This window comes from Urocampus carinirostris, chromosome 8 (assembly GCF_059441175.1).
Source record: "Urocampus carinirostris isolate Australia breed hairy pipefish chromosome 8, RoL_Ucar_1.0, whole genome shotgun sequence".
Classification (NCBI taxonomy): Eukaryota; Metazoa; Chordata; class Actinopteri; order Syngnathiformes; family Syngnathidae; genus Urocampus; species Urocampus carinirostris.
This window is the reverse complement of record NC_142356.1, coordinates 38,521,584-38,547,146: the sequence shown is the minus strand read 5'-3', so window position 1 is coordinate 38,547,146 and position 25,563 is coordinate 38,521,584. Positions and strand designations below refer to the sequence as shown.

Here is a 25,563-nt window from a genome sequence, read left to right as displayed (position 1 = left end):
TTCTGTATTTCTTGATAATCGGATGCTTTGTTGTGATGGTTATCCCATTTGGATTCTCCCTTTATTTTCACTGCAAGCCTTTGGACACATCTAAACAAATTCAGGTGTGTTACACAATATTCTTAACTGAACAAAGGAACGGGGCATTGTGGGTAGGAGTTCAGCCAAAAGCGTATCAGCATCTTTATAATGCCGTAATGACAACCAAAAGCAGACCAGATCTTGTATGACATGGGTGGTCAAAGTATATGATTCACAGGCGGTTTTGGTTTAAAAAAAATGTGGCAGAAGGGGAAAAAAATACTTGTTGTATTTTAGTCTTGATTTTGATACCTCAACAACACAAATGAGTAAGGCCTATGCAGCCATATTCCCGTTAATGGGCATTCTTTTTTGGGTTTTCATTTGGAACATTACTCGTTCAGGCAAAGACAATGAGACAAAATGTTCTTAGAATAGATAAAGATGCAGACATCTACATGTACATGTTATATTTCTTTCATTTAATCAAAATTGTTTTGAATCAGTCAGAAATAAAGCAAAGTAATACAATATGTCGCCTTTTAAGCACAAAACTTGACAATATGAATTAAAGAACTCAAAACAAAAAAGGGCTAGCTCAGACGTAAGTTTTTCCTATGCAATTTCATAAATATCTTGATAAAAATGAAAAAATAGACTAGCACCAAATTAACATATTTATTGGTGGTGCTTTCTTGCGTTTTATACAAATGATCATGACATTTTAATTGTCTGACAGGCCAGAATCAAAAGCATTACGGGTCGCATGTGGCCCGCAGGCCGTAGTTTGTCCACCTGTTATGTGACATCGACCAAAAGCAGAATGGCCTCCTAGAGACGTAACTATACATACGTTTGAACTAGAGGTAAGATCGGGCCTAAAGAATCCAGCTCTACCCGACACAGCCCTGTGGGTATTTAAACCCTATCCAGCCCAAATCCAACAAATTAACTTGACTCCAGGGATTGAGCCAGAAGCAAACCCAAATGTTTACATTTTATTTGTGAAGCTTTTTTCTTTATTTGTGAGGAAGGGGTTGGCTTCTCTCTTCCTGACGTTTTTTTTAATTGTCCACTCGTCATTGTTCTTAGTTTCTTTTACCTTGTGGAGGATCCCACGGACAGAATCCATGCACAGATCCTCCACAAAGGCGATGAAACATACAACAATGACAGTTAAGTTAGAAAGAAGGTTTCAAATACGTTTTTTATGGCTCCAAAATAGGATTGGGGCTAGGGTTAGAAACTAAGGTTTAGGCTCCTTATTTGAGTTCTGAAAAAAAAAAAAAGTTTGGAGACCCATGGTTTTTAGACCAGAGAGATTATGAACAGTTTGCTTATTGTAACTGTCAGACAATCATGTTGCTGTTCTTTCATTTCCACAACCTTTAGGGTGGATCTGCTTTTGTAACCCAGGTGATTTATTAAAAGGGTCTTAGGAGGGCTTTTAGAACATGTTGGAATTTCTAGTCTGAAGTTTCTCTCTGGGGTTAGATCCCTTTCCCACTAGGATCGATCGATCTTCCTGTTGTGAGTCTTGGGCAAGTGCAGCCTGGTGGCACCTTTACCCAGAGGTTTACTTAATAACAGTGAGCAGTCAGCAAGCAAGGGAAAAAAAACAATTCTATTTGTCAAGCACACATCCAAATTTATTACAAATATGAATATGGTTCGATTCAAGTAAAATGGCGACTTGGGTTTTAGCACTAAGAACCAACGGCAATATGTTCCTCCTACAGCTTATGAGCGAGTCGTTCGGCTCTGTCGGCGGAATTCAGGACCTTGCTTTGGAGAAATTGGCACACGGCCGGAGCGACTACCTTGGGATGGGTCAGATGGACGTGATGGCTGCCGGGCACCCTCAGCACCGAATTCTGCGGGCGGGAAAAAGAAAAATTATATGAGGTTCGCAAGGTTACTTGAAAATCTCGAAATGATAGAATTTCAATGTTGGATTGAAAGGATTGAAAATTTCTTGAATTTTGGGGGTAAAGTGCTTGGAAATGCTTGCAAATGTAGCCAACAAGTCTGCTTAAAAATAACGCCAACACTGCTCTCTGGTGGCTTCACTTTGCCATTGCATTTCATCTTCACTTGTGATTAACTGCAGCTGGCATTAGTTTGTATGGCGATGTCCTAAACAAATTAATTCGAGATTTACTAAAAAACACACACACAATGTCAAAGATTTAAACTACAGATGGATTTGTAACTCAAAATACAGGATTCACACTGGATTTATTTTAATGGTACTGGGGAAATTGGAAAATTGTATTTAAAAGTCCTTAAAAAGTGCTGGAATTTTTTGATGAAAACGGTCTATAAACCATGACTAATGTTTAATATGTACATATGTTTTTACCCGGGGTACTGTGGGTTTGCAATTCGCTTTGCTATTGCATTTCATCTTCACTCATGATTAATTGCATTAGTTTGTACGGCATTGTCCTAAGAAGCCCACAATGCATGCTAGACATAAACGGGCACTAAGAAATATGTATAACTACAAGGATTACATATCAATTATAGATTTTTTTTATGCACAATGCAAAAAATTAAAGTAGCTTTTCCGAGTGGTAAATTGTAATGCAAAGAGCTTCCTGCAACTAAAAGTGTATGCTACATATTACTGTCGTTTTTACCTAATCACATGTCTTAATAAATACACAACCAATATTAAAAAAATGCACATGTAAATGGCTGATATATTTGTGGTTCTGCAAAAGAAATGATTCACATCACATTTCTTCTTTAAATGGTACAGGACAAAATGGAAATTGGCTACAAAGTCCTTAAAAGTGTTTGAATTTGGCTTTGAAAAGGAGGGCGAACCCCCTAAATGAAAAGCTGCAGGTTCAAGCATGTTTAATCAAGCTTGCCTCCGTCTCCTCAGAACTTGACCGCCGTGCATTATGTAGGTCACTCGATAAAAAATTCTGAATGCTGCTCGAGCATCTCCGCGGCCGCCGTCTAGTTGTACGCTTAAAGGTAGCTCTTCGCCCTAAGATATTCAGAGTGTTTTTTCTAATACTGTATTTTTCTCTTGCACATCTTTTTTACTTTAGTCCAGAGACGTACTAGAAATAACATCAGGATTGTACACATTTTGTCATGGCCAAATTCAAACACTTTTCAAGCACTATCAAGGTAAAATTTTTCATTTTTTAAAGTACCTATAAAGGAAGAAATCCAGCACCGATCAAAATAACGTTTTTTCGTTGTTGACTTTGATGACGAAAATAAAGGAATTCTGTCATTCTGCCTCAACAGTTGGCTGCGTCACACTTGTTTACAATCACAGAAAGGGTTCTATAGGCGTTTGGAAATAATAAAGTTAAATTAGGTAAGACAAAAAAAAAGTAATCTATGTGTACAAACAGAAAAATGAGCCAAATTTGGAATAATTTTGACGATATTGATTCCTCCAATGCAGTGTGCATACATTCTTGAAATCGACTGCTGATCTTTTGCTTTTTTTGTTAAACTTTTTTTTATATTGTTTTCCATTTTTTAGGGATTTTGTGTTGTTGTTCAACTTTAAATCTGTTCCGTGTGTAAAAAGCTCAAGTTGTTTTGTACTTTCAAATTATTTTGTAGATCTGTGATTTTTTTAATTTATATTTTATGTGTATAAATTGAGGAGCATTTTGGGAGCTTCTCAGTGAGCCGAGCCAAAAGAGACGGTTTTCTAAATGGAGCTGTCATCATGGGTGTGACAAGTAGGGGGTAATGTCGCTTGAGGCGTGATAGCGTCATTTGCACAGATTTTTTAAAACAAATTCTTAATTTGTTGCATGGTCTAGTACCGTAATTTTCCGACTATAAATCGAACCTTAAAACCCCAAACTGGCCCAGAAATGTTAAAGTGCGTCCTAAAATCACGTGCGCCTTATAAATCGGAAAATACTCGTGGACACAATTAAAAATGCTGGGACTATTTATTTGTGTGCGTTACTACACAATGTTTTAACGTACTTGAGCAATGATTAATCTGTTGAAAAAAGTCGCAGACCAAAATCCTAACCACTAGTGATGTAAAACATAAATGAAAAGGCATAAGCTTTTATCTCATTATAAACCTTTATTTATTAATGGTACCAGAGACGAATGCTAGAGAATGGAGAAAAAAAGAAAGTACCGTATTTTCCGCACTATAAGGCGCACCTAAAAGTCTCGTTTTTTTTCAAAAGCTGACCATGCGCCTTATAACACAGTGCGCCTTATATATGGCTCAATATTAAATTCGCAAGGTCTCGCAACTACGAGAAACAGCCGCCGACTCCATTTTTCGCGCTGTGCATACTGGGAAATATTAAACGATTGGTAGTTGCCGGGGCTCGTGTTGTATTTGTTTACTAAGTGGCAAAATGGCTACCCCATTAAACTGCTTAATTCATATTCAACAAATACAGTATTTGTCTGAATCCAGGGTTATGACTGGTGAAGATGTAAAGCACAATTTACCTTAAACAAACGCAGAATTATTCAGAATGTCACGTTTGAGAGAGAGAGAGAGCGAGAGAGAGAGAGAGAGAGCGAGATTCTCTTTCATACGTGCATTTGTATAAGAAAATGGCTCCTGTTAAGAGACACGCGTACAACGCCGAGTTTAAACTCAAAGCGATCAGTCACGCAGCACAACACGGCAATAGAGCGGCAGCGAGAGAGTTAAACTTAAATGAATCGATGGTACGGAAGTGGAGAAAGGATGAAGATAAGCTCCGCCAAGTAAGGAAAACTCAACAAAGTTTCCGTGGCAATAAAGCAAGATGGCCAGAGTTAGAGGAGACACTTGAACAGTGGGTTGTTCAACAAAGAGCGGCAAGCAGAAGTGTCAGTACGATAACTATACGTATGAAGGCAACAGCGCTGGCACAAAAACACCGGACGTGTTGGATGGCCCATTCACTGAGATATGGTCAATTCGAACACAGCAGAAGAAGAATTCGAGGGATTCGTCGATGAGGAGCTTATAGAGTGATCTTTGTTTTTCTTTTGTGTGTTTACGTTTTACATTTTACAGTTATTATGTTATTGCTTTGCACTCGTTGTTTTTGCACATTACGAGTGTCACTTTATTGCGAATGCACTAACGTTTCATTTAAAATAACAGTATCAGACGTTTTTTTCTTTGCGTGTTGACTAAATGGACAAAAAATAAAATGATATGTCGATGTTGTTCAAAGATGTCAAAGATGTGTCACGAAAATGCTTTACCTCAGAGAAAATAATAAAACGGCTGTTTATTTATTTTGGGAGTGAATGGAGTTGTGGAAAGGTTGTTTGTTAATAAAGTTTGACCTTTTTGAATATTTTGTTGACATTCCCTTGAGCGTGGCAACATCTAGAGGTTGCATAAAGTAACTACATTCTCTACTGTAGTCAAGTCGTCACATTTATTTACCGTAAATAGCCCTTAATCCCAAAAATGTCTCGAAGGACTGCACAGGATTACAATTACAAAATTGCACAATTACCTGATCTTAAACCAGCATGCACTTATAGCGCCTTATAATGGGGTGCGTCTTATGTATGGCATAAGTTTTAAAATATATCATTCATTGAAGGTGCGCCTTATAACATGGTGCGCCATATAGTGCGGAAAATACGGTAGTAGTGAAATATCTAAATAACAGATTTGTTCACTTTTTCCATCGCCAAATACAAGCCATTTTTACTTTCAAGCCAATTTTCCAATTTATAAAAATCGGATGTTAATTATGTATTTTGCAGAGCCACAAAAACATGCGTGATTAACACATGCAGTTATTAAACTTGCGCGTGCGTTTATCAAGACATGCTTTTAGATCTAAGGTAAACCGCGAAAATACACGAGAAAAATCTATTCCCATATAAGTGTTGGGTAAAATAGCAGTAATATGTAGCTTACGTTTTCAGTTGCAGGAAGTTCTTCCCATTACAATTATCACTGGGAAACGCTACCTCTAGTTTTTGAATGGCCCATTATAAATGTCCATAATTGACCTTTGCAGTAATAAACATTTCGTGGTGCCCTGTTTAGGTGTAGCATGCACCTGTCCCATAGAGGCTATGACGCTTCATAAGACAATGCCACACAAACTAATGCCAGCTGCAGTTAACCACAAGAGAAGAAATGCAATGCCAAAGCCAAGCCACCAGAGAGCACTGTCTGCATCATTTTAAGCAGACTTGTTGAGAAACATGGCAACAAGTTCAAGCACTTACAATCACAAAATGCAAGCACTTTTCAATCACAACATTACAATTCAAGCATTTTCAAGGATTTAAGGCAGAGTCAGACAGGGCTTTTATGGTCACTACTTTTAAATGTCTTTCATTGAGCATTGTGGCATACAACGTCATGGTGTGTTATGCTCATAGCACAGCAGCAGACCGAAAAACTTTAGGGAGTCATCTGGACCCAAAATCCTTGGCTGCTCACTGCCGAGTATGAAGGACTTTACCTACTCCTCCGAACCCTTTGAACTGGCAGACACTACAGCTACTTTAAAGCAAGGACTAACTGGCTCGGATACAGTTTCTTCCCCAGGGCCATCATTACCCTAAATAAGCGCACAAGACTGTTAAAAAATATTTTGCCTTATGTATGGAATCATGAGTATTCATATTCATGGATAGAATCATGAGTATTCATATTTTATTTATTTTGGAAATATGTTGCTGCTAAAGGTAATTGCACTACTTTTCATTGCTCTATTGTTCCGATGCACTACAACTTAGGACAGTTCCAAGCACTACCTTGTAAATATTATTGTCTATTTATCCTTACATTCTTTTTTTATCTTACAATATTTTTCTTCTTTAAGTCTTACTTAACGGATGACAAGCAGACCTAATGTGCCAATACACACTTACATTTTTGAGTCTATAGCCCTGGAGAAGCACAGATGCAAATTTCTTCTGGTCAGATTCTGCAAACATTTGGTCGAAGCCTTCGTGAGCCCTGAAACAAAACAGAACAAAAAACTGAATTCTAATGTTAAAATGGAGCAACAGAGTTCATCCCTATTTGCAGTGTTTCCAACCTTTTGGAGACAATTTTTCTTTTATTAAAAAAATCTCCAGGCAAACTTCCATGAAAAGTGTTTACAAGTTAGTTTAAATGATCATGTTGCTATTATTGTCAGTTTTAACTTGCTCTTATCAATCATGCTCACAGTAGCTCAGAAGGGTAGTTGATTTTGTGTTTTACAGGTAGTTTTTTATTTTTTATTTTTCATTCAACCTGTTTACAATCTTTACTAGATTGTTATTGTAGAGAACTTGCAAACTTAAAATGAGCAAAAATAATTTGCTGGTGGAAGAATCTTTTTTCTTTCCATACAACCTAATTACTTTATATAGTAAAAATAACAGTAAAACCAAGCAAGATTTATTCTTTATTTGATTTCTTTTTTGCAGTTCAATCTTCAACAGCTTCATCAACCAAAATAGGGTATTAAATATACAGTACTACCTCATATGCAGATAGTGAGTACATACAAGAAAAAAAGGAATCTGCTGCCAATTACTAATATGTATGAATGTTACAGTTACTCGTGTGGTTACTGGAAGACAGCAACGATATTGAGCAATGCTCTCACGGGACACTAGCGTGCCCAGGCACACTGGTAGAAAAACACTGCCTTATTGTATGTTGTTCCCAATCTTTTTTGTACCACGGACTAGTTTAATTTCGGACAATATTTCCGAGGGCCAGTTTAAAGTCGGCATTAAATATGTTTGTATTTGTTCTCAAATAATAATAATAAAAAACACAAAAACAATAACAATAATAATTACAACATCAATAACAATAAGTGTAATATAATGTTTTGCTTTTGTCATGTTTAAGGCAAAATGTAACATTGAGCTGCATGCCAAGTGATCAAAAATACAAAAGGGGCTAGTGGGGAATGTAACTGAGGAATAACTCTCCCTACACAAACACAGTGAATTCTGGTTTATAAAACGCCACTTTTTTCAACCCTGCAACTTATGCGGAGATTCGGCACCGCCATCAGGCAATTGAACATAAAAGGTAATAGTGAGACTGGTGGTGTTCAGAAAGACTTACGTCACAACTGCTAAAAATCAAAAAAGAAGTTGGTACCGACCCTGTTGGCGCCGCTTTACTCGTGTTGCTGCATCTCAGTGACTTCTACCAAGATCTGATTTTTTCCCCTTGTGTGTTTGTAATTAAAACTTCGAAAAATATCTCATGTTTGTGGGCACATGCGACATATAGACAAGTGCGGTTTATGTATCTAAAAAATGTGTTTGTTAAAAAGCTCAAACGAATAGTTCTGTTTGTAATTCCCTATTTACAGGGTGTCTAATAATTTTAATATATTGTTTGACATAATGTTTTTGAAAAAATTGATCTTTGAGTCTTATTTGTGTAACCCCCACCCTTGTCCCGGTCCGTGGCCCAATGGTTAGGGAAACCTACCGCATTATTGTATTGAACTTTTAAAATAATAACTCACAGAACCACCAAAACAGAGGCTTGAATCCCAGAAAGCAGCTCCAGACTCTGTTCCAAGCTTATACGAGCAATGTTTTTCTGCATACAAAAACACACAACACAACACAGCAATGCAAGTGACGACGTGCCGATAAAAAGGGCAAAAGGAACTTACCAGATTGATGCGGAAGTCACGTGAGAAGACGACTCCTGCGTGAAAAGAACGAATTTATGATAAAAACGTCTTCTGATTGAGAAGCATGAAAGCAGGGACATGAAAAAAACCTCCATCAACTTGAACGAGGCCTCGCTCTAAAAGGTGGCGTGCAGACTCCTCAGTCAGAGTTGGATTTGCTGTCAACAACCTAAGACAAAAAAGAAAAGAAAATCAATAGCCGGATTCGAAACACAGTAAAAACACCACGCTTGTGCCGAACCTTGCAATTGCTTTCTCATAGGTGTAGACTCGTTGGCTCTTTTCGGGGTTCTTTTCAAACTTGATGATCTCATCCATTCCCTGACGCATTATTTCTGCAAGGTTTTTCTGTCAACGACATATTTTGGGGGGTGAGATGAATCAACTTCTTGTATCTTTAGTAGGAGTTGCTTTTTTTAATGCACACCATCTTGGAAAATACAGGAACCTTACACACCAATTATATTTTCATCCCTCATTTATGACAGTTAATCACTTAATATTAAAACTTTTGGAAACGCCTTCATCTACAGTTAGAAAAATGTGTAAAACACATTGTTTAGTTTTTCAGATTGTGATCAAATTTGACAAGGGACCAGGAAAGGCTTCAAACTATTGTCTCACCTGTTTTCCAGCTAAGATGCCCATGCTACACACATCTGGAGGAAAAATAATCATTGCTTTACCTTTCAAAAGAGACCAAAACCGTCCAAAACGGTTCAAGAACTGCATTAGATTTACTTCGGTAAGTCTTGGATTGGGATTTTAGGGAACGCTAAAGTGTCAACAGGGACCAGAACCCCCAGCAATATGTGAAAATCTGCTAAGTAATGCTCCATAACCGTCTCCCAACCGTCCCCCCCCATTCCTCGAATTCTATTAAAAAGTCCTCAAAAATTGTAAAAGTATGCTTTGTTGAGGCCTATTACTTAAATCTAACAATCCTTTTAGTGATATTGCAACATAATAATCCTGTACAGTAAAATTAAACTAAACTAAAAATATTTTAGGGGTCACTTGTATCTATTTCCTGAATGGTATGCTTACAATATAAATACCGCGGAATCGTAAAAAGTAGATAAAAATGCCCCAAAATGGTTATGATCTTTTTTGAAATGTTGGCAACAATGTACACCAGGGGTCAAGAACCTATGGCTCTTGTCATGAGTACATGTAATAAAATTCTAAATGCAAATTTCTTCCTAAGCCTTCTTATTCAGATAAGCGCAGAGTTAAGTTTGAGCAATGCATAACCGACACAATTTGACACATGGGCCTTAGAGGGAACCAGCTTTTGATTGGCGGTATGGGGTGGGTGGAGCTGTGCACACAGCACACATACCCACTTCTCTCTGCCCAGCGCTGTCTGCATCTATAGGAAATTTGTTGGTGTCCTCGTTTGCAGTATTTTGTGATATTTTATAAAACATCTCTGCTTGCAACTTGTTTTAAAACCATTTTTTAATGAAAAAGTCTAGGTCAAAATGAGCCTCAAAAATCTTAAATAATTGCGAGAGAATGTTCAAGGTGGTATGTTTGTAGATATGGGACCGAGGCTCTGGCATTATTCTCATCTCATCAGCTAGACCGCTTATCCTCAGTAGGGTCACGGGGGCATTATTCTTATTTCATAAATTTTTAAAACTTGTGTTGAATTTTGCCTTAAAATACAGTAAGACCTCGGTTATTGCGGTTAATGGGGACCAAAACCACCCGCGATAAGTGAAAGCGGCGCACCTTCAAAAAAAAAATAAATAAATAAATAAATAAATAAATAAATAAAAAAATCTCACCTCATTATCTGCACCGCTTATCCTTATTAGGGTCACGAGCGAGCCCCTAACCAGCAGCGTGGGTACTTTCGGGCGCGATACGCACGACACCGCGACAAGCTAAGCAGGTCGGGCGCTCCGCGCGGAGGCCGGCCTGTCGGAAGCGCAGCAGAATGCGGGTTCATGCGAGGGGGGGAGAATTTTGTACGGGAGTCGGATTTGGGCACAACACCGGCGCCCGGCATCTCCCGCTCGGGCCGCGATGGCTCTACATGGCGCTACACAGCCCTCGATAGCTCTGGCCGACGGACGGGCGGCCGCGGGGGAAAGGGGTAGGGGGGACCTGTGGGGTTAGGGGGGCGGTGAAGCGGAAGCCGCACCAAAACCGCGCGCCGGGAAACAACACGGCGTGTCACGCTAGGGTCGTCGGCCGAGGGGGATTCCTGCAAAAAGTGAAAATCTGCAAAGTGGCGACGCCCCTTCAAAAACAAAAAAACAAAAAAAAAAACTTTTTTTTTTAGCATTACAGACCGCGAAGCTCTGAATCCGCGAACGTCGAACCGCGAAGTAGCGAGGTCCCACTGTATATGGTAAGGCCCTCTTTCCCCAAAAAATAAATAAAAATACTTTGCTATTATTGCTCGTTGGATCGCAAACGGTTCCGACCCCTGATGTACACTATGAATTAATAATAGACATTTAATAACAAAGACTGCAGTTACCCTTTGAGCCAGAGATGGCAGTCGTGTGTAAAAATATCACGCGACGACCTTATCGATGCTACTAAATTGTTGAAAACATAAAAGCCACCTCTGAAGGAAATATACAAAATTCCATCACGTTCGGGAAAAATACATTTGAAGTTTACCGGATGAGTGGGTAGGAATCCATACGAGTCCAGCAATACACAAGCTTCCACCATTTCAGGGAAAATAGCGCTGAACTGCATCAAACACAAGGTGTATCAAAGTCAGTGCTGATTAGAAAATCAAATAACGACACGTGAAACACCACACTCGAGCGACTTACCATTGCGGCAATATTGCCCCCTGAAAAAAAAAAGAGGCCAACGTGCACATTTACCAAGGAGCGCTATACAAAAGGACGTGACTAATACAAGGTCTTGCTCACCCATACTGTGGCCAAGGATGGAGAACCTGCGCCAGCCGAGGCCTGCGGGAGTTAATTTCACACATCATCAGCCACCTACTGCATCTCATCACAACACTACACCACACTCGCAATAGTGAGCACGGATGATCAATATGAATGAAAATAATAAAAAGATTTTCAGTTTGTTTTTCAATAATAAATCAGATTACACAACACAGTGTTTGTACACCTTTTCCATAGCCAGATTAAAGCACTTTTTGAGCACTTTCGAGGCTAATTTTTCAATTTTTCGAGTACCTTAAAGGAAGGAATCCAACACCAATCAAAAGAATGTTTTTTTGTCGACTTTGATGACTAAAATAAAGTCGCTATCTTGCTGCATGCACATACTTTGTGCTATTTTGAGATGTTCCTATCTGTAATCCATGATCTTTTTGTGTCAATGGGCTGCTGCAAACTGACAGGAATTCTGCCATTCTGCCTCGAAACGTCACACTTGTTTACATACACGGAAAGAGGGCCTATAGCTGTTGTGTAATAATTGAATTTAAAAAAAGAAAGTACTGTATGAATAAAAAGCTGAAAAATGGGCCAAATTTGGCCTCATTTTAATTATATTGATCGCTCCGAAGCATAGTCACTCAGTCTATCGATCTTAGAGACTGCTGATCGTTTGCTTTGTGTTTTACTTATTTTTATTTTTGCGTGTTTTTCAAAGGATCTGTGTCTAAAGTGGTTAAAATAGAATGCTAAATGGTTAATTGTATTGCATTTTATCATTTGTTTATAGCACTAAAGAGTTAATATGCTTAATTTATATCTTATAGTTTTGCATTTTCAGGAATTTTGTGTTGTTGCTAGACTTCAAATCTACTCAGTGTGTAAAAATCTTATAGAAAATTGTATTTTACAAATAATTTTTTTGTAGATCTGTACATATGTAGTTAATAATTACAAAATACTTTGATGCATAATGTTTTGTTATTATTGATAATATATCATAAAAAAAAGAAAAACAATAATCTGATGAGCCGTTTGGTTGCCAAAACAGCGCTTCTCTGTGTGCCAAGCCAAAAGAGCCAGTTTCCTACATAGAGGCGTCCTCTTGGATGCGTCAAACTACAACGCCACAATGACAAGCCACCAGAGCAGGTGAGTCGGCGTCATTACCACGCACTTTAAATATTTTTTTAGAAATTAATTCATAGTGTGGTTTAGAGCGCCAGACTGTCAAAAAAACTAGCAATGGCAACAATTTCAAGCAGATTTTAACACTTTACCCAAAATTCAAGCATTTACATGACCTTGAAAACACAGCATTAAAATTCAAGCATTTTATAATGATTTCAAACACCCGCACAGACCATGACAACAAGGCCATCAAGAAGAAATGCACTTACTGTCAACAACTCTGTGAATATCAGATAGATATGAAGGAAATGTGTACAAGACGCCAGGGGGGCGGTGCGAGGACAGACCGTGGCCTGCCAGGTCCACTGCCACATATCTGCACCCTGATCAGAAAAAACAGAATTAAATCAGTAGTCACCAAAATTTTGAATCTGAGAGCAAAAGGGCTACCAGTTGTGTATGCAATTCTAAAATGAATACTTGTTATTACTTTGTTGTGACTAGTAACGGCATTATTTTTACCGTAAAAGGGTAATCTAACTAATTATTTTTTCAATTATTTTTCAAAAGCGGTGTGTTATGTTTGGCTGCAGAACGCCAATGGCAGCATGCCCCGCAAACCACCGGTTTAAGTGGCGTGGTTTTCGCTCACCTCCAAGTTCCATCCATCCATTATCTGCACTGCTTATCCTCAGTAGGTTCGCAAGGGTGCTGGAGCCCATCCCAGCTATCTTCGGGCAGTGGGCAGGGGACAACCTCCACTGGTTGCCAGCCAGTCGCAGGCCACACAGAGACAGACAACTCACTCGCTCACTCACTCACACCTAGGGACAATTTGGACCGGCCAATCCACCTGAAATGCATGCTTTTTTTGGAATGTGGGAGAAAACTGGAGTGCCATGAGGAAACATGCAGAAGCACGGGGAGAACATGCAAACTCCATACAGGGAGGTTTGATCCCATGACCTCAGAACTGTGCAGCACACGCGCTAACCACTGCGCTGCCGTGCTGCCCTCTCCTCCAAGTTGTTTATGTCATATATATTTGCATCATGCCCACCATTCAAATACAGTGAGATCACAAATAACAAATACAGTATTTACTAATGTGCTGAAAGAAAGGGCAAATAAGGACTGCGTCGCCAAAAATGTGAGGCCATTATTAAAAAGCGCGAGTGTTGTTTTCTTCGGTGTGGCAACCGACTCATGTCGTTCACGAACGAAACGGCTCTATGAGCTGGCTCTAGGAAGTGAGCGAAGGGAGCCGGATACCACCAATCAAAAGCTGGTTCCCTCTAAGGCCCATGTGTCAAACTCCCGGCCCACGGGCCACGTCCAGCCCGCCGTGTGATCATATCCGGCCCGCAAGACCATTTTACATTATTGTTATTAATGGCCCGTTCTCCATCTCGTTCAAAACTTGAACCATTAATCCTGTTCATATACACGCAAAGCCAAACCAAAACTTGATTGTACAGCAGTACTTTTCAGAATATATAGGGCACGTTTTCACTACGATTTACAGTCAAGGTGCCACACAAAATAAAACTCGTTTTTGGCTGTACAACGCTAAAGAATCCTTTATATAAAAGCTCACTATATAATCTGTGTTCAGTGTTCAGATACTTTTTGATGAATCCACGGAACAAATTGTAAATACGCGAAAACACCGGAAGATAACTTAAAGTTATTTGATTGGGTGAGTAGGAGGGATGGGTGGAGCTATGCAAAAAGTGCAAGCACTCCCTCCCATCTCTCGCCCTACTCCGTCTGCCCCAAAAGTAAGCACATAAGGTTCCCTGTTCTCAGAATGTTGTGACAGTTTTACAAAATAAATGCTTGCATCTGATTTTGAAACCAATATGTAGGAAAAAAAAGGTCAAAATTAGTTTAACCGATCTTGAGTAATTGCAAGAAAGAGAAAAGTTTAAAGTGGTATGTTTATTGATTTCAGGACACGGGCTCTGGCATTATTCTCTTTTCATAATTTTTATCAAATCATCAAAAATAAATGTGCTGAAGACTAAGCTTTTGTCTGGGGCGTGGGTTTAGCAATTTAGTAAATTTGTCTCATAATATATGGTGTAGCTCTTACAGAAAATAAAATTAATATATTTTGCTTTTATGGCTCTTTGAGTCAAAAAGGTTCCCGACCCCTGCTATATACTATATATATATATATATATATATATATATATATATATATATACCGTATTTTCCGCACTATAAGGCGCACCTAAAAGTCTTATTTTTTTTCAAAAGCTGACCATGCGCCTTATAACACAGTGCGCCTTATATATGGCTCAATATTAAATTCGCAAGGTCTCGCAACTACGAGAAACAGCCGCCGACTCCATTTTTGCGCTGTGCATACTGGGAAATATTAAACGATTGGTAGTTGCCGGGGCTCGTGTTGTATTTGTTTACTAAGTGGCAAAATGGCTACCCCATTAAACTGCTTAATTCATATTCAACAAATACAGTATTTGTCTGAATCCAGGGTTATGACTGGTGAAGATGTAAAGCACAATTTACCTTAAACAAACTCAGAATTATTCAGAATGTCACGTTTGAGAGAGAGAGAGAGCGAGAGAAAGAGAGAGAGAGAGAGAGAGAGAGCGAGATTCTCTTTCATACGTGCATTTGTAAAAAAAAAAATGGCTCCTGTTAAGAGACACGCGTACAACGCCGAGTTTAAACTCAAAGCGATCAGTCACGCAGCACAACACGGCAATAGAGCGGCAGCGAGAGAGTTAAACTTAAATGAATCGATGGTACGGAAGTGGAGAAAGGATGAAGATAAGCTCCGCCAAGTAAGGAAAACTCAACAAAGTTTCCGTGGCAATAAAGCAAGATGGCCAGAGTTAGAGGAGACACTTGATCAGTGGGTTGTTCAACAAAGAGCGGCAAGCAGAAGTGTCAGTACGATAACTATACGTATGAAGGCAACAGCGCTGGCACAGGACAACAACACTGGACGTGGACACAGCAGAAGAAGAATTCGAGGGATTTGTCGATGAGGAGCTTATAGAGTGATCTTTGTTTTTCTTTTGTGTGTTTACGTTTTACATTTTACAGTTATTATGTTATTGCTTTATTGTTATCGTTTTGCACTCGTTGTTTTTGCACATTACGAGTGTCACTTTATTGCGATTGCACTAACGTTTCATTTAAAATAACAGTATCAGACGTTTTTTTCTTTGCGTGTTGACTAAATGGACAAAAAATAAAATGATATGTCGATGTTGTTCAAAGATGTTAAAGATGTGTCACGAAAATGCTTTACCTCAGAGAAAATAATAAAACGGCTGTTTATTTATTTTGGGAGTGAATGGAGTTGTGGAAAGCTTGTTTGTTAATAAAGTTAGACCTTTTTGAATGTTTTGTTGACATTCCCTTGAGCGTGGCAACATCTAGAGGTTGCATAACATAACTACATTCTCTACTGTTGTCAAGTCGTCACATTTATTTACCGTAAATAGCCCTTAATCCCAAAAATGTCTCGAAGGACTGCACAGGATTACAATTACAAAATTGCACAATTACCTGATCTTAAACCAGCATGCACTTATAGCGCCTTATAATGGGGTGCGTCTTATGTATGGCATAAGTTTTAAAATATATCATTCATTGAAGGTGCGCCTTATAACATGGTGCGCCATATAGTGCGGAAAATACGGTATATATATATATATGCTATACCCTTTTCGCCGCGCTGAAAACACAATACTCCAAAGAACTACACAGTGTCCGGCTGCGATCAGAGCAAATTATCAAATCAGAGTCATAAGAGAAAAGAAAACGGAATCATTAGAATTGTTATTTCTGAAAAATACATGTTTTATGTATATTTCCAGGTTTTGTAGCATTTTCATATTTCTACTTTTTACAGGAGATATATTAAGGAGAGCAAAATCTTTTGGGATATTTAATTTTTTTTTTCATATATACATTGACATAGGAGCAAAGGAATTTGAATGTTATTTTAGTGTTAACTTGTTTAAGTTAAGTTCTAAGTTGTATAATTTAACAAGCTATTTTTATTTAGAGCAAAGTAATAAATATGCTGGTTTAAGATCAGGTAATTGTGCAATTTTGTAATTGTAATCCTGTGCAGTCCTTTGAGACATTTTTGTGATTAAGGGCTATGTAAATAAATGTGACTTACCTTGAAATACTGTATAAGTGATTTAAGGTTTAAATTTAATATTCTTGTCTGTTTTTATTCATATTTATGTTCCAAAAACATTCAGTTTAAGTGTGTTCAATCTGTTGGCTGCGGCTGCATCGGCTCGCTACAACGGGTCAGGTGTATCGACATTTCGTTCTGTGTACATTGTTACAAAGAATGACAATACAAAGGAAATTATTATTATTATTATTATTAAATGTTTATCCTGGTTGGCCCGCGACCTTAAGTGTGTTTTGAATTTTGGCCCCTTGTGCAATTGAGTTTGACATCCCTGCTCTAAGGTGCCTTTTTTGTCTTATGATTGGTCAATATGCATTTTTTGAAGGATTCTGTGTTTTTGACATTAAATCTGTTGAGTATAAAAAAGTTTAAAACTGTTTTGTATTTGTTCTTTTTTGTATATTTAAACATATTTTAATGATATTTTTGGGTGTTAATGTGTTTATATAAAAATGTAAAGTGTATTCCTTTTTTTCCTTTTGTTTTTGTATTTTTTCTTTGTTTCTATTTTTTTCTCTTTTAAAGCCATTCCATGCATAATTGGTGATATAGAGATTCAAGTAACAAAAACAACCTCAAGAGCCGTCTCTCTAAAAATAGTCAGAATCGTCAACTCAAGTAAACTCCGGTCAAATATGTCAGCCCCCTGTTTCATATTTGCTCAGAAAATTTCAAATTTTTTGACATGCTTCTTTTTAAAATAATAGAAATAGCTACTAGTTATTTTTATATAGAGTAAAACAGTTACGAACTCAGTTACCTTTTGAAAGAGGGAGTGAGAAACTACAGCTATTTACTTTTTTAAACACCTCCAAGTAATATGATGTACATTACATTTGTCAATCGGACCATTAAACATTAGAATTTCTTTGATGTACACAAAATGATAGTATGAGTAATCTTATTCTACTGTACCCGGTTATACTTTGATTGCAAACCAATAATTTCTAGTGCTTTTACCTTAAAGGTCAGTTATTCCACTACAGCACCTAATGATTATCTCATCTCATCAGCTGCACCGCTTATCCTCAGTAGGGTCGCGGGGTTGCTGGAGCCCATTCCAGCAATCATCGGGCAGTGGGCAAGGGACACCCTGAACTAGTTGCCAGCCAAACACAGGGCACACAAGGACAGACAACTCGCTCGCTCATTCACACCTAGGGACAATTTGGACCGGCCAATCCACCTGAAATGCATGTCTTTGGAATGTGGGAGGAAACTGGAGTGCCCAGAGGAAACCCACGCAAGCACGGGGAGAACATACAAACTCTGCACAGTAAGTCCGGTTGCTGTATTTGAACCCACACAAGAGGTTCCCAAGACCTTAGAACTGTGCTGCACACGCGCTAAATTTTTCAGAGTTGAGCTGCAAGCATTAAGGATAAAATTTTGTAATATATTTTTTCTTTTCCAATATATTAAAATCAAAATCACGGCATTCATTTGTGAACTCTTTTTCTGCAGTACAGTACATTTCAACTATGTTTTTTAGAATAACATAAAAGCTATTTTCTGTTAGATAGATAGATAGATAGATAGATAGATAGATAGATAGATAGATAGATAGATAGATAGATAGATAGATAGATAGATAGATAGATAGATAGATAGATAGATAGATAGATAGATAGATAGATAGATAGATAGATAGATAGATAGATAGATAGATAGATAGATAGATAGATAGATAGATAGATAGATAGATAGATAGATAGATAGATAGATAGATAGATAGATAGATACTTTATTCATCCCCGCAGGGAAATTCACATTTCCAGCAGCATCCCTGTGCTGAGAAACAATACAATAATAAAGCAAAAAGAATACAATATACAAATACCCAATGTGACGTGCTAATACCCACTGTAGCGTGTTCTATAGAGTATCTAGATAGTGCTACACAGAATACATATTGAAATAAAATTCGGTAATATGCAATGTAGGGGGTGTGGTTTAATGTGGGCCTTTACTCTGCCGGTTGGAGTTAAAGAGCCTCATGGCATGAGGAAGAAAAGATTTCGTCAGTCTGTCCGTGGTACAAGACAGTGACAGCAGTCTGTCGCTGAAGCTGCTCTTCTGTCTGGATATAATGCTGTGTAGTGGATGTGATGGATTGTCCATGATTGACCGCAGCTTTTCCAGTGCCCGTCTCTCAGCTACTGTTGTCAGGCTGTCCAGCTCTGTGCCCACAACAGAGCTCGCTTTCCTCACCAGTTTATTGAGACGAGAGGCATCCTTCTTCATGACGCTACCTCCCCAACACGCTGCCGCATAGAAGAGGGCACTTGCCACAACAGTCTCATAGAATATTTCCAGGAGCTTTTTGCAGATGTAGAAGGAGGCCAGCCTTCTGAGGAAGTAAAGTTGGCGTTGACCTTTCCTACATAGAGCTTCTGTGTTGGCAGTCCAGTCCAGTTTGTTGTCCAGCTGCACACCCAGGTATATGTAGGTCTGGACAAATTCTACACATTCTCTTTGATGGTTACGGGAACCGGGTGAGTTCTAGTTCTCCTGTTACTATATTTAATCTCACAATATAGTTTTTTTTTGCAAGCGTCTTCTTTTTAAACATTGTAAAATAATAATAGAAATATTGCATGATTTTGTTTAACCTCATCCTGCTTTTTCGGGTTGAACTTTGATTTTTAACTGTATCTTTTGTGCCTTTATCTTTGTGCTTAAAAGGCCGGTCTTTATACCTTCATCTCAAAGTCCTTTGATCGTAAAGACAAGTCTAAAAGGTACTGTAGTATCTAATAATTCCACTGTATAAAATAATCTTCTGTCCACTGATGAATTTAAAATTAAACGTAAACCAATTTTTATCATTTTCATTTTTCATATTACGAATAGACATTTTGCAGTGTTAGATGAAAACTTTTAGTAGAAAATGTTTTTTAAACATGAATAAAAATGGATAACATTAAATTACTTAAAAAGGCAAAATGATGAACAAATACGAAAAACATTTTTTACTCAGGAAGACATTTTAACTGATTGTCCCCTCACAAGTCCAACATAGTGTTCTATATTGATAATATACTTGTCGAAGTCAATTCCTGTACGAAGTAATTATGGAGTTGCAAAAATAAAAGAAAATACTTCTGCACGATTATTTATCGTTTTATTTTGCTGTATCGCTATGGACAGATATACACTATATTATTTATACTGTCTTGTGAAAACAAAACTTAACTTTTATGTGTGTTTGTTTTAATTACCTTGAGGGAGAAGAGGAACAAGAGTGTTAAAGCTCCCACAGTTGTCAGCCCAGCCATGCAAGCAAAGCACAGGGCGGCCATGATCAGGACCCCAAATTTTGCCTCTGATCTCCCCCCAGGGGACTGGAACAGACAGTTCTAAACAGAAAAATAAACATAAAAAAATAGTGACCAAAAACCTGAACTGACCTTCGTGTTGGATCGATTACATTATTTTTTTTGGTTGGTTGTTTAATTACATTGTAATATGGAAAAAGCCAACACTAAGTTGTAAATATTCATTTCTGCCTCTTATCCTGACAGTTTTTTTTTTTATCTTATTCTTCTCTTTAATGTATTGATTTACTCTGGAGTGCCATGTCTAATCTCTGTCTAATGGTCTCCACAAAATTGATATCAATGATAATAAACAAATTCACCAATAAGAGCTTTTAAAAAAAAAAATAACTAACTGTATCTACCTGTTTGTTTCATTGCAATTGTGGACAGGTGTCTGATGTTATTCAAAATTCGTATCATCGGAAAATGCGGAAAAGTATATCATCTAAAAGTTTAAATCAAACAGGGTCAATCAGAAAAGCTTCACGGAGGAATAATAATTCAACTTTTGCTTTAGTCTTCTGAGGCAAATAACTTCCGGGGTTTGTTACGACACGTGATGACAATAACGGAAACAGTTGGGTAAAAACAGACTGCCCTTGCTGTGATACGGCCAATCACCGTTCAGAAAAGGAGGGGCTTAACTATCACCGCGTGCCATGCAAGCAACGTCCGTTATTGTGGTACTGTGCTATTTTGAGTTAATATAATTTACTTACAGGAGTTGTCTGAGTAGCCAACATTTTTTACTCAAGTACTTTAGAAAAATACAACTTAAAAGTAAAAAATAGTCTTCCAAATAATTACTTGAGTAAAAGCAAAAAAGAATTTTGTTTGGGTGAACCCTCTATGAATTTATATATATATAAGCAGCAGGGCGCGTGTGCGGCACAGTTCTAAGGTCTTGGGAACCTCCTGTGTGGGTTCAAATCCAGCTACCAGACTTCCTGTGCAGAGTTTGTATGTTCTCCCCGTGCTTGCAGAGTGCCCGGAGGAAACCCAGGCAAGCACGGGGAGACCACTGCACCACCATAATGCATATATATATATATATATATATATATATATATATATATATATATATATATATATATATATATATATATATATATATATATATATATATATATATATATACAGGAGCAGCCAACGTGGCTGAGGGGCTTTTTCCTTGGTGTCAATACCAGAAGGCCCAAAAGAAATAAACAATTTCGGAGGCTGCAGCAACGGGATGCATGAAGGTCCTTGCCCCTTGCCGCAGAGGGGCTTTCTCCTTCGCCGGTTACCAGACGGCCCCAAAATTTAAATTTAAATTACGGAGGCTGCAGCAATTAGATGCCTGAAGATCCTCGGCCCTCAACGACAGAACACGAAACCAAGGACGGGCCAGTGGCTTTCTCCTCCCCGCAGAAACAGGAAACCAAAAGTCACCGCCTTGACAGGAATGTGTAAGCCTCTCGATGGGTCCTTTAGTGGTCGGGTCAGTCTGTTTTGGGGGCGGTCATTTTCTAAGTGGCCGTCTTATACACGTTGAAGTGTCGAAGCCTGAGGGATGATGATCAGAATATTCCTGTGACATGACGGCAGGCGGGGATGTACTGGACTGCCTCAGAAAATTAGAATATTGTGATAAAGTTCTTTATTTTCTGTAATGCAATTAAAAAAACAAAAATGTCATACATTCTGGATTCATTACACATCAACTGAACTATTTCAAGCCTTGTATTATTTGAATATTGCTGATTTTGGCTTACAGCTGAAAAAAACTCAAAAATCCTATCTCAAAATATTAGAATACTTCCTCAGACCAAGTAAAAAAATAATTTTATAACAGCAAAACTAAATCAAACATTTGAAAATGTCCATTGATGCACTCAGTACTTGGTTGGGAATCCTTTTGCACGGATTACTGCATCAATCCGGCGTGGCATGGAGGCAATCAGCCTGTGGCATTGCTGAGGTGTTATTGATGCCCAGGATGCTTCGATAGCGGCCTTCAGCTCATTTGCATTTGTAGGTCTGGTGTCTTTCATCTTCTTCTTAACTATACCCCACAAATTCTCGATGGGGTTCAGGTCAGGGGAATTAGCAGGCCAATCAAGGACAGTGATGCCATGGTCAGTGCACCAGTTACTGGTGGTTTTGGCACTGTGGGCAGGTGCCAGATCATGCTGGAAAATGAAATCCTCATCTCCATAGAGCTTTTCAGCAGATGGAAGCATGTAGTGCTCTAAAATCTCTTGGTACACAGTTGCATTTACTCTGGACTTGATGAAACACAGTGGACCAACACCAGCAGCTGACATGGCTCCCCAAACCATTGCTGACTGTGGGAACGTCACACTGGATTTCAAGCAACTTGGATTTTGCTCCTCTCCAGCCTTTCTCCAGACTCTGGCGCCTTGACTTCCAAATGAAATGCAAAACTTGCTTTCGTCTGAAAAGAGGACTTTGGACCACTCTGCAACTGTCCAGTGCTTCTTCTCCATAGCCCAAGTCAGACGCTTCTTCTGTTGTCTTGAGTTCAGAAGTGGCTTGACCATGGGAATACGGCTATTGTAGCCCATTTCCCGGACACGTCTGTGAACTGTGGCTTTTGATACCTGGACTCCAGCTTCAGCCCACTGTCTTTGAAGCTCCCCCAAATTCTGGAAGCGGCTCTTCTTCACAATTTTGTTAAGGCTGCGGTCATCTCTCTTGGTTGTGCAGCGTTTCCGGCCACATTTTTCCCTTCCAACAGACTTTTTGTGGATATGCTTTGAAACTGCACTCTGTGAACAGCCTGCTCTTTGAGAAATTTCTTTTTGTGTCTTACCCTCCTGATGGAGGGTATCAATGATGGTCCTCTGGACAGCAGTCAGATCAGCAGTGATTTAGTTTACTGAACCAAGCTGAGTGTTTTTAAGGCTCAGGAAACCCTCGCAAGGTGTTTCGAGTTAATTAGATGATTCAGGTGATTAGTTGAATAGCCTACTTGTATACTTTTTCATGACATTTTAATATTTTGAGATAGGATTTTTGAGTTTTCTTAAGCTGTAAGCCAAATTCAGCAATATTAAAATAATAAAAGGCTTGAAATAGTTCAGTTGATGTGTAATGAATCCAGAATGTATGACATTTTTGTTTTTTTAAATGCATTACAGAAAATAAAGAACTTTATCACAATATTCTAATTTTCTGAGACAGTCCAGTATATACGGAGAGGTCATGTCAGGAAGAACTGGATACCGCAGAAGAAACATTTTTATCTACAGCAGGAAAGTTTTGATATTAAAAACTTGGAAAGTACTTCACTTGAAGGTGGGATGCGTAATTTGAAGTGTCCTTAAACAGTTGAATATTTAGGCTATTAAGTGAGTGTTAACAATGGCCAACTCAGTTCAAAGAACCCTTATGCTTTATCCTCTATTGTGCCTATCTGCTTTTATCTTACTTTTATCAGGCCTGTTCGAAGCAGAACAACCCCCAAAAAAGATAAACAGAGAAGAGTTTATTCAAGCGCATCTAAGAAATCCATGCAAATCATGTCTTACCCTGCTTCCATCTCCCAGCTTATGGTCATGATTGCAGCCTTAAGCTTTCAAATGTCTCACCCCACCTTTAAGGATTTAAGATTTGTAAGAAAATGGGCCTTAAATTAGGGGTCTCGTAATCTAATTGTGTACCTCAGGATGATAGGGGACAAAAACAAAAAAAAAAGAAGGCAGAAGAAAGAAAAATAGAGAAGAAAAAGCAAAAGCAAACAAAAAGACAATTAAAAAAAAGAAATGTTAAGAGATACAAGAAAACAAAGAAAAAAGGAAAGAAGTAAAGAAAATGAAGAGAAAAAAAAGAAAGAGAAGAAAAATAATCTTTTGGACATTTACATTTTTCTTTTCTTCTTCTTTTTTCCCCCTCATTTACCTTTATTTTTATTCTTTCTGCTATTTTTCAATTATTTTTTGCTTTATTTTACCAAATTTTTCGTTTCATTCTCATTTTCATTTTCATTTTCATTTTGTCTGATGTTTTGCTTTTTTCTCCCTAAATTTATTTTATACTTAATTTCCCTATTCTTTTTTTGCTTAATTTTTGCCCATTTTTTATTTATCATCCCCTATTTTTCTGCTTTCTTTAGAATATTTTTTCTTTTCTTTGTCTCTTCTTTTTTTCTTTCATCATTAAAGGCTGGATAAAAAAAACTAAGGAGAACAATGATCTTTTTCAATCAGTTTCAGTCTCTGTAGTTTATGTTCTTCCTCGTACTCTGTAGCGCTTGTTTTTGGTTGCACTACACCACAGGTGTCAAACAGGCGGCCCGCGGGCCAGATCAGGCCCGCTAAGGGATTGAATCCGGCCCGCGAGACAACACTCAGAGAAGCGCAAGAGAAAAACAAGCTGCAGGTTGAAATATGTCAACTTGATGTTGTCAAAACCAGGTGCCTCTCACAAAGACACTGTACAGTACTTGTATTTATTTTTTTCTCTCTCTCTCGCTCTCTCTCTCTCTCTCTCTCTCTCTCTCTTCCACACATTTTCTCCCACTCCCTGTCTGTCTCTTTCACTCTCTGTGTCTCTCTTTTTCGCTTCCTCTGTTGCTCTTTGTCTCTCTGTGTCTTTTTAACTTATTTTGCTCTAACTTCATTTTTTTCCTTTTCTCTCTTTTCTCTTTCTCTCTTCCTACCCTTCACGCTTTCTTTTCTCTTTTCTCTCCTTCTGTCTTTCTATTTCTTTATGCATTTCTTTCTTCCTCTCCCTTTCTTTCCCCCTCTCTCACGACTTCTCTTTTTATCTCTTTTGTTTCTCACGCTCTCTTCCTCTCTTTTTCTTTGTCCCGCCCTCTCTCTTCTTTTCCCTCCCTCTTTCGCTTATTACTTTATCTCTCTTTAATCTACTAGTCCGGCCCCCGACAGAATGTTTGTTCTATCGTATGGCCCCAGAGTTGAAATTAGTTTGGCATCCCTGCACTACACAATGAGACGACATATAGTGGTCAAAGATTACACACTGTCCCTTTAAGAACCGCGGTTTGTTTTTATCAGCGATTTTGTTTCTGTGGAAAACCCCATTTGGCCCAACCTAACCCAGACCCTAGCTCAAAATGCCCTTAACGCAATTGAGTTTGAGACCCCTGCCTTAAAGGATCAAAAAGTGAAATGGTTTTGAGCACACAATGCAGCCGCATTGAGGTCAAAGCAGAGCTAATGTATTCATAATGACTTTCATGCAACGCTTATTGGCTGCTGGCCATTGAACGCAATACTGGAACAAAAGGATAGTCTTTAGTTTTCTTCCTTGTTTCCCTTTGAATTCCCTCCCAATTAGCTTTGTATTCACCAGTGCTCTCTAATCTTCTCCCCACACAGTTTCTTCAAACATATCCTTAAGTC

The 25,563-nt window shown here is 38.3% G+C and overlaps 1 protein-coding gene across 1 annotated transcript; it reads right to left on the bottom strand.

The window, feature by feature from the left end:
* Positions 1-484: 484 nt before the first annotated feature.
* On the bottom strand, positions 485-20,733 carry serhl (serine hydrolase like). Its single transcript, XM_088342633.1, has 12 exons — positions 20,557-20,733; positions 20,096-20,233; positions 12,952-13,065; positions 11,570-11,611; positions 11,468-11,487; positions 11,307-11,381; positions 8,908-9,014; positions 8,756-8,835; positions 8,646-8,680; positions 8,493-8,569; positions 6,880-6,967; positions 485-1,895 (listed from the first exon to the last, which is right to left on the bottom strand). The coding sequence occupies exons 1-12, from the start codon at positions 20,612-20,614 to the stop codon at positions 1,755-1,757; spliced, it is 975 nt and encodes a 324-aa protein (XP_088198759.1). The 5' UTR covers positions 20,615-20,733; the 3' UTR covers positions 485-1,754.
* Positions 20,734-25,563: the final 4,830 nt, after the last annotated feature.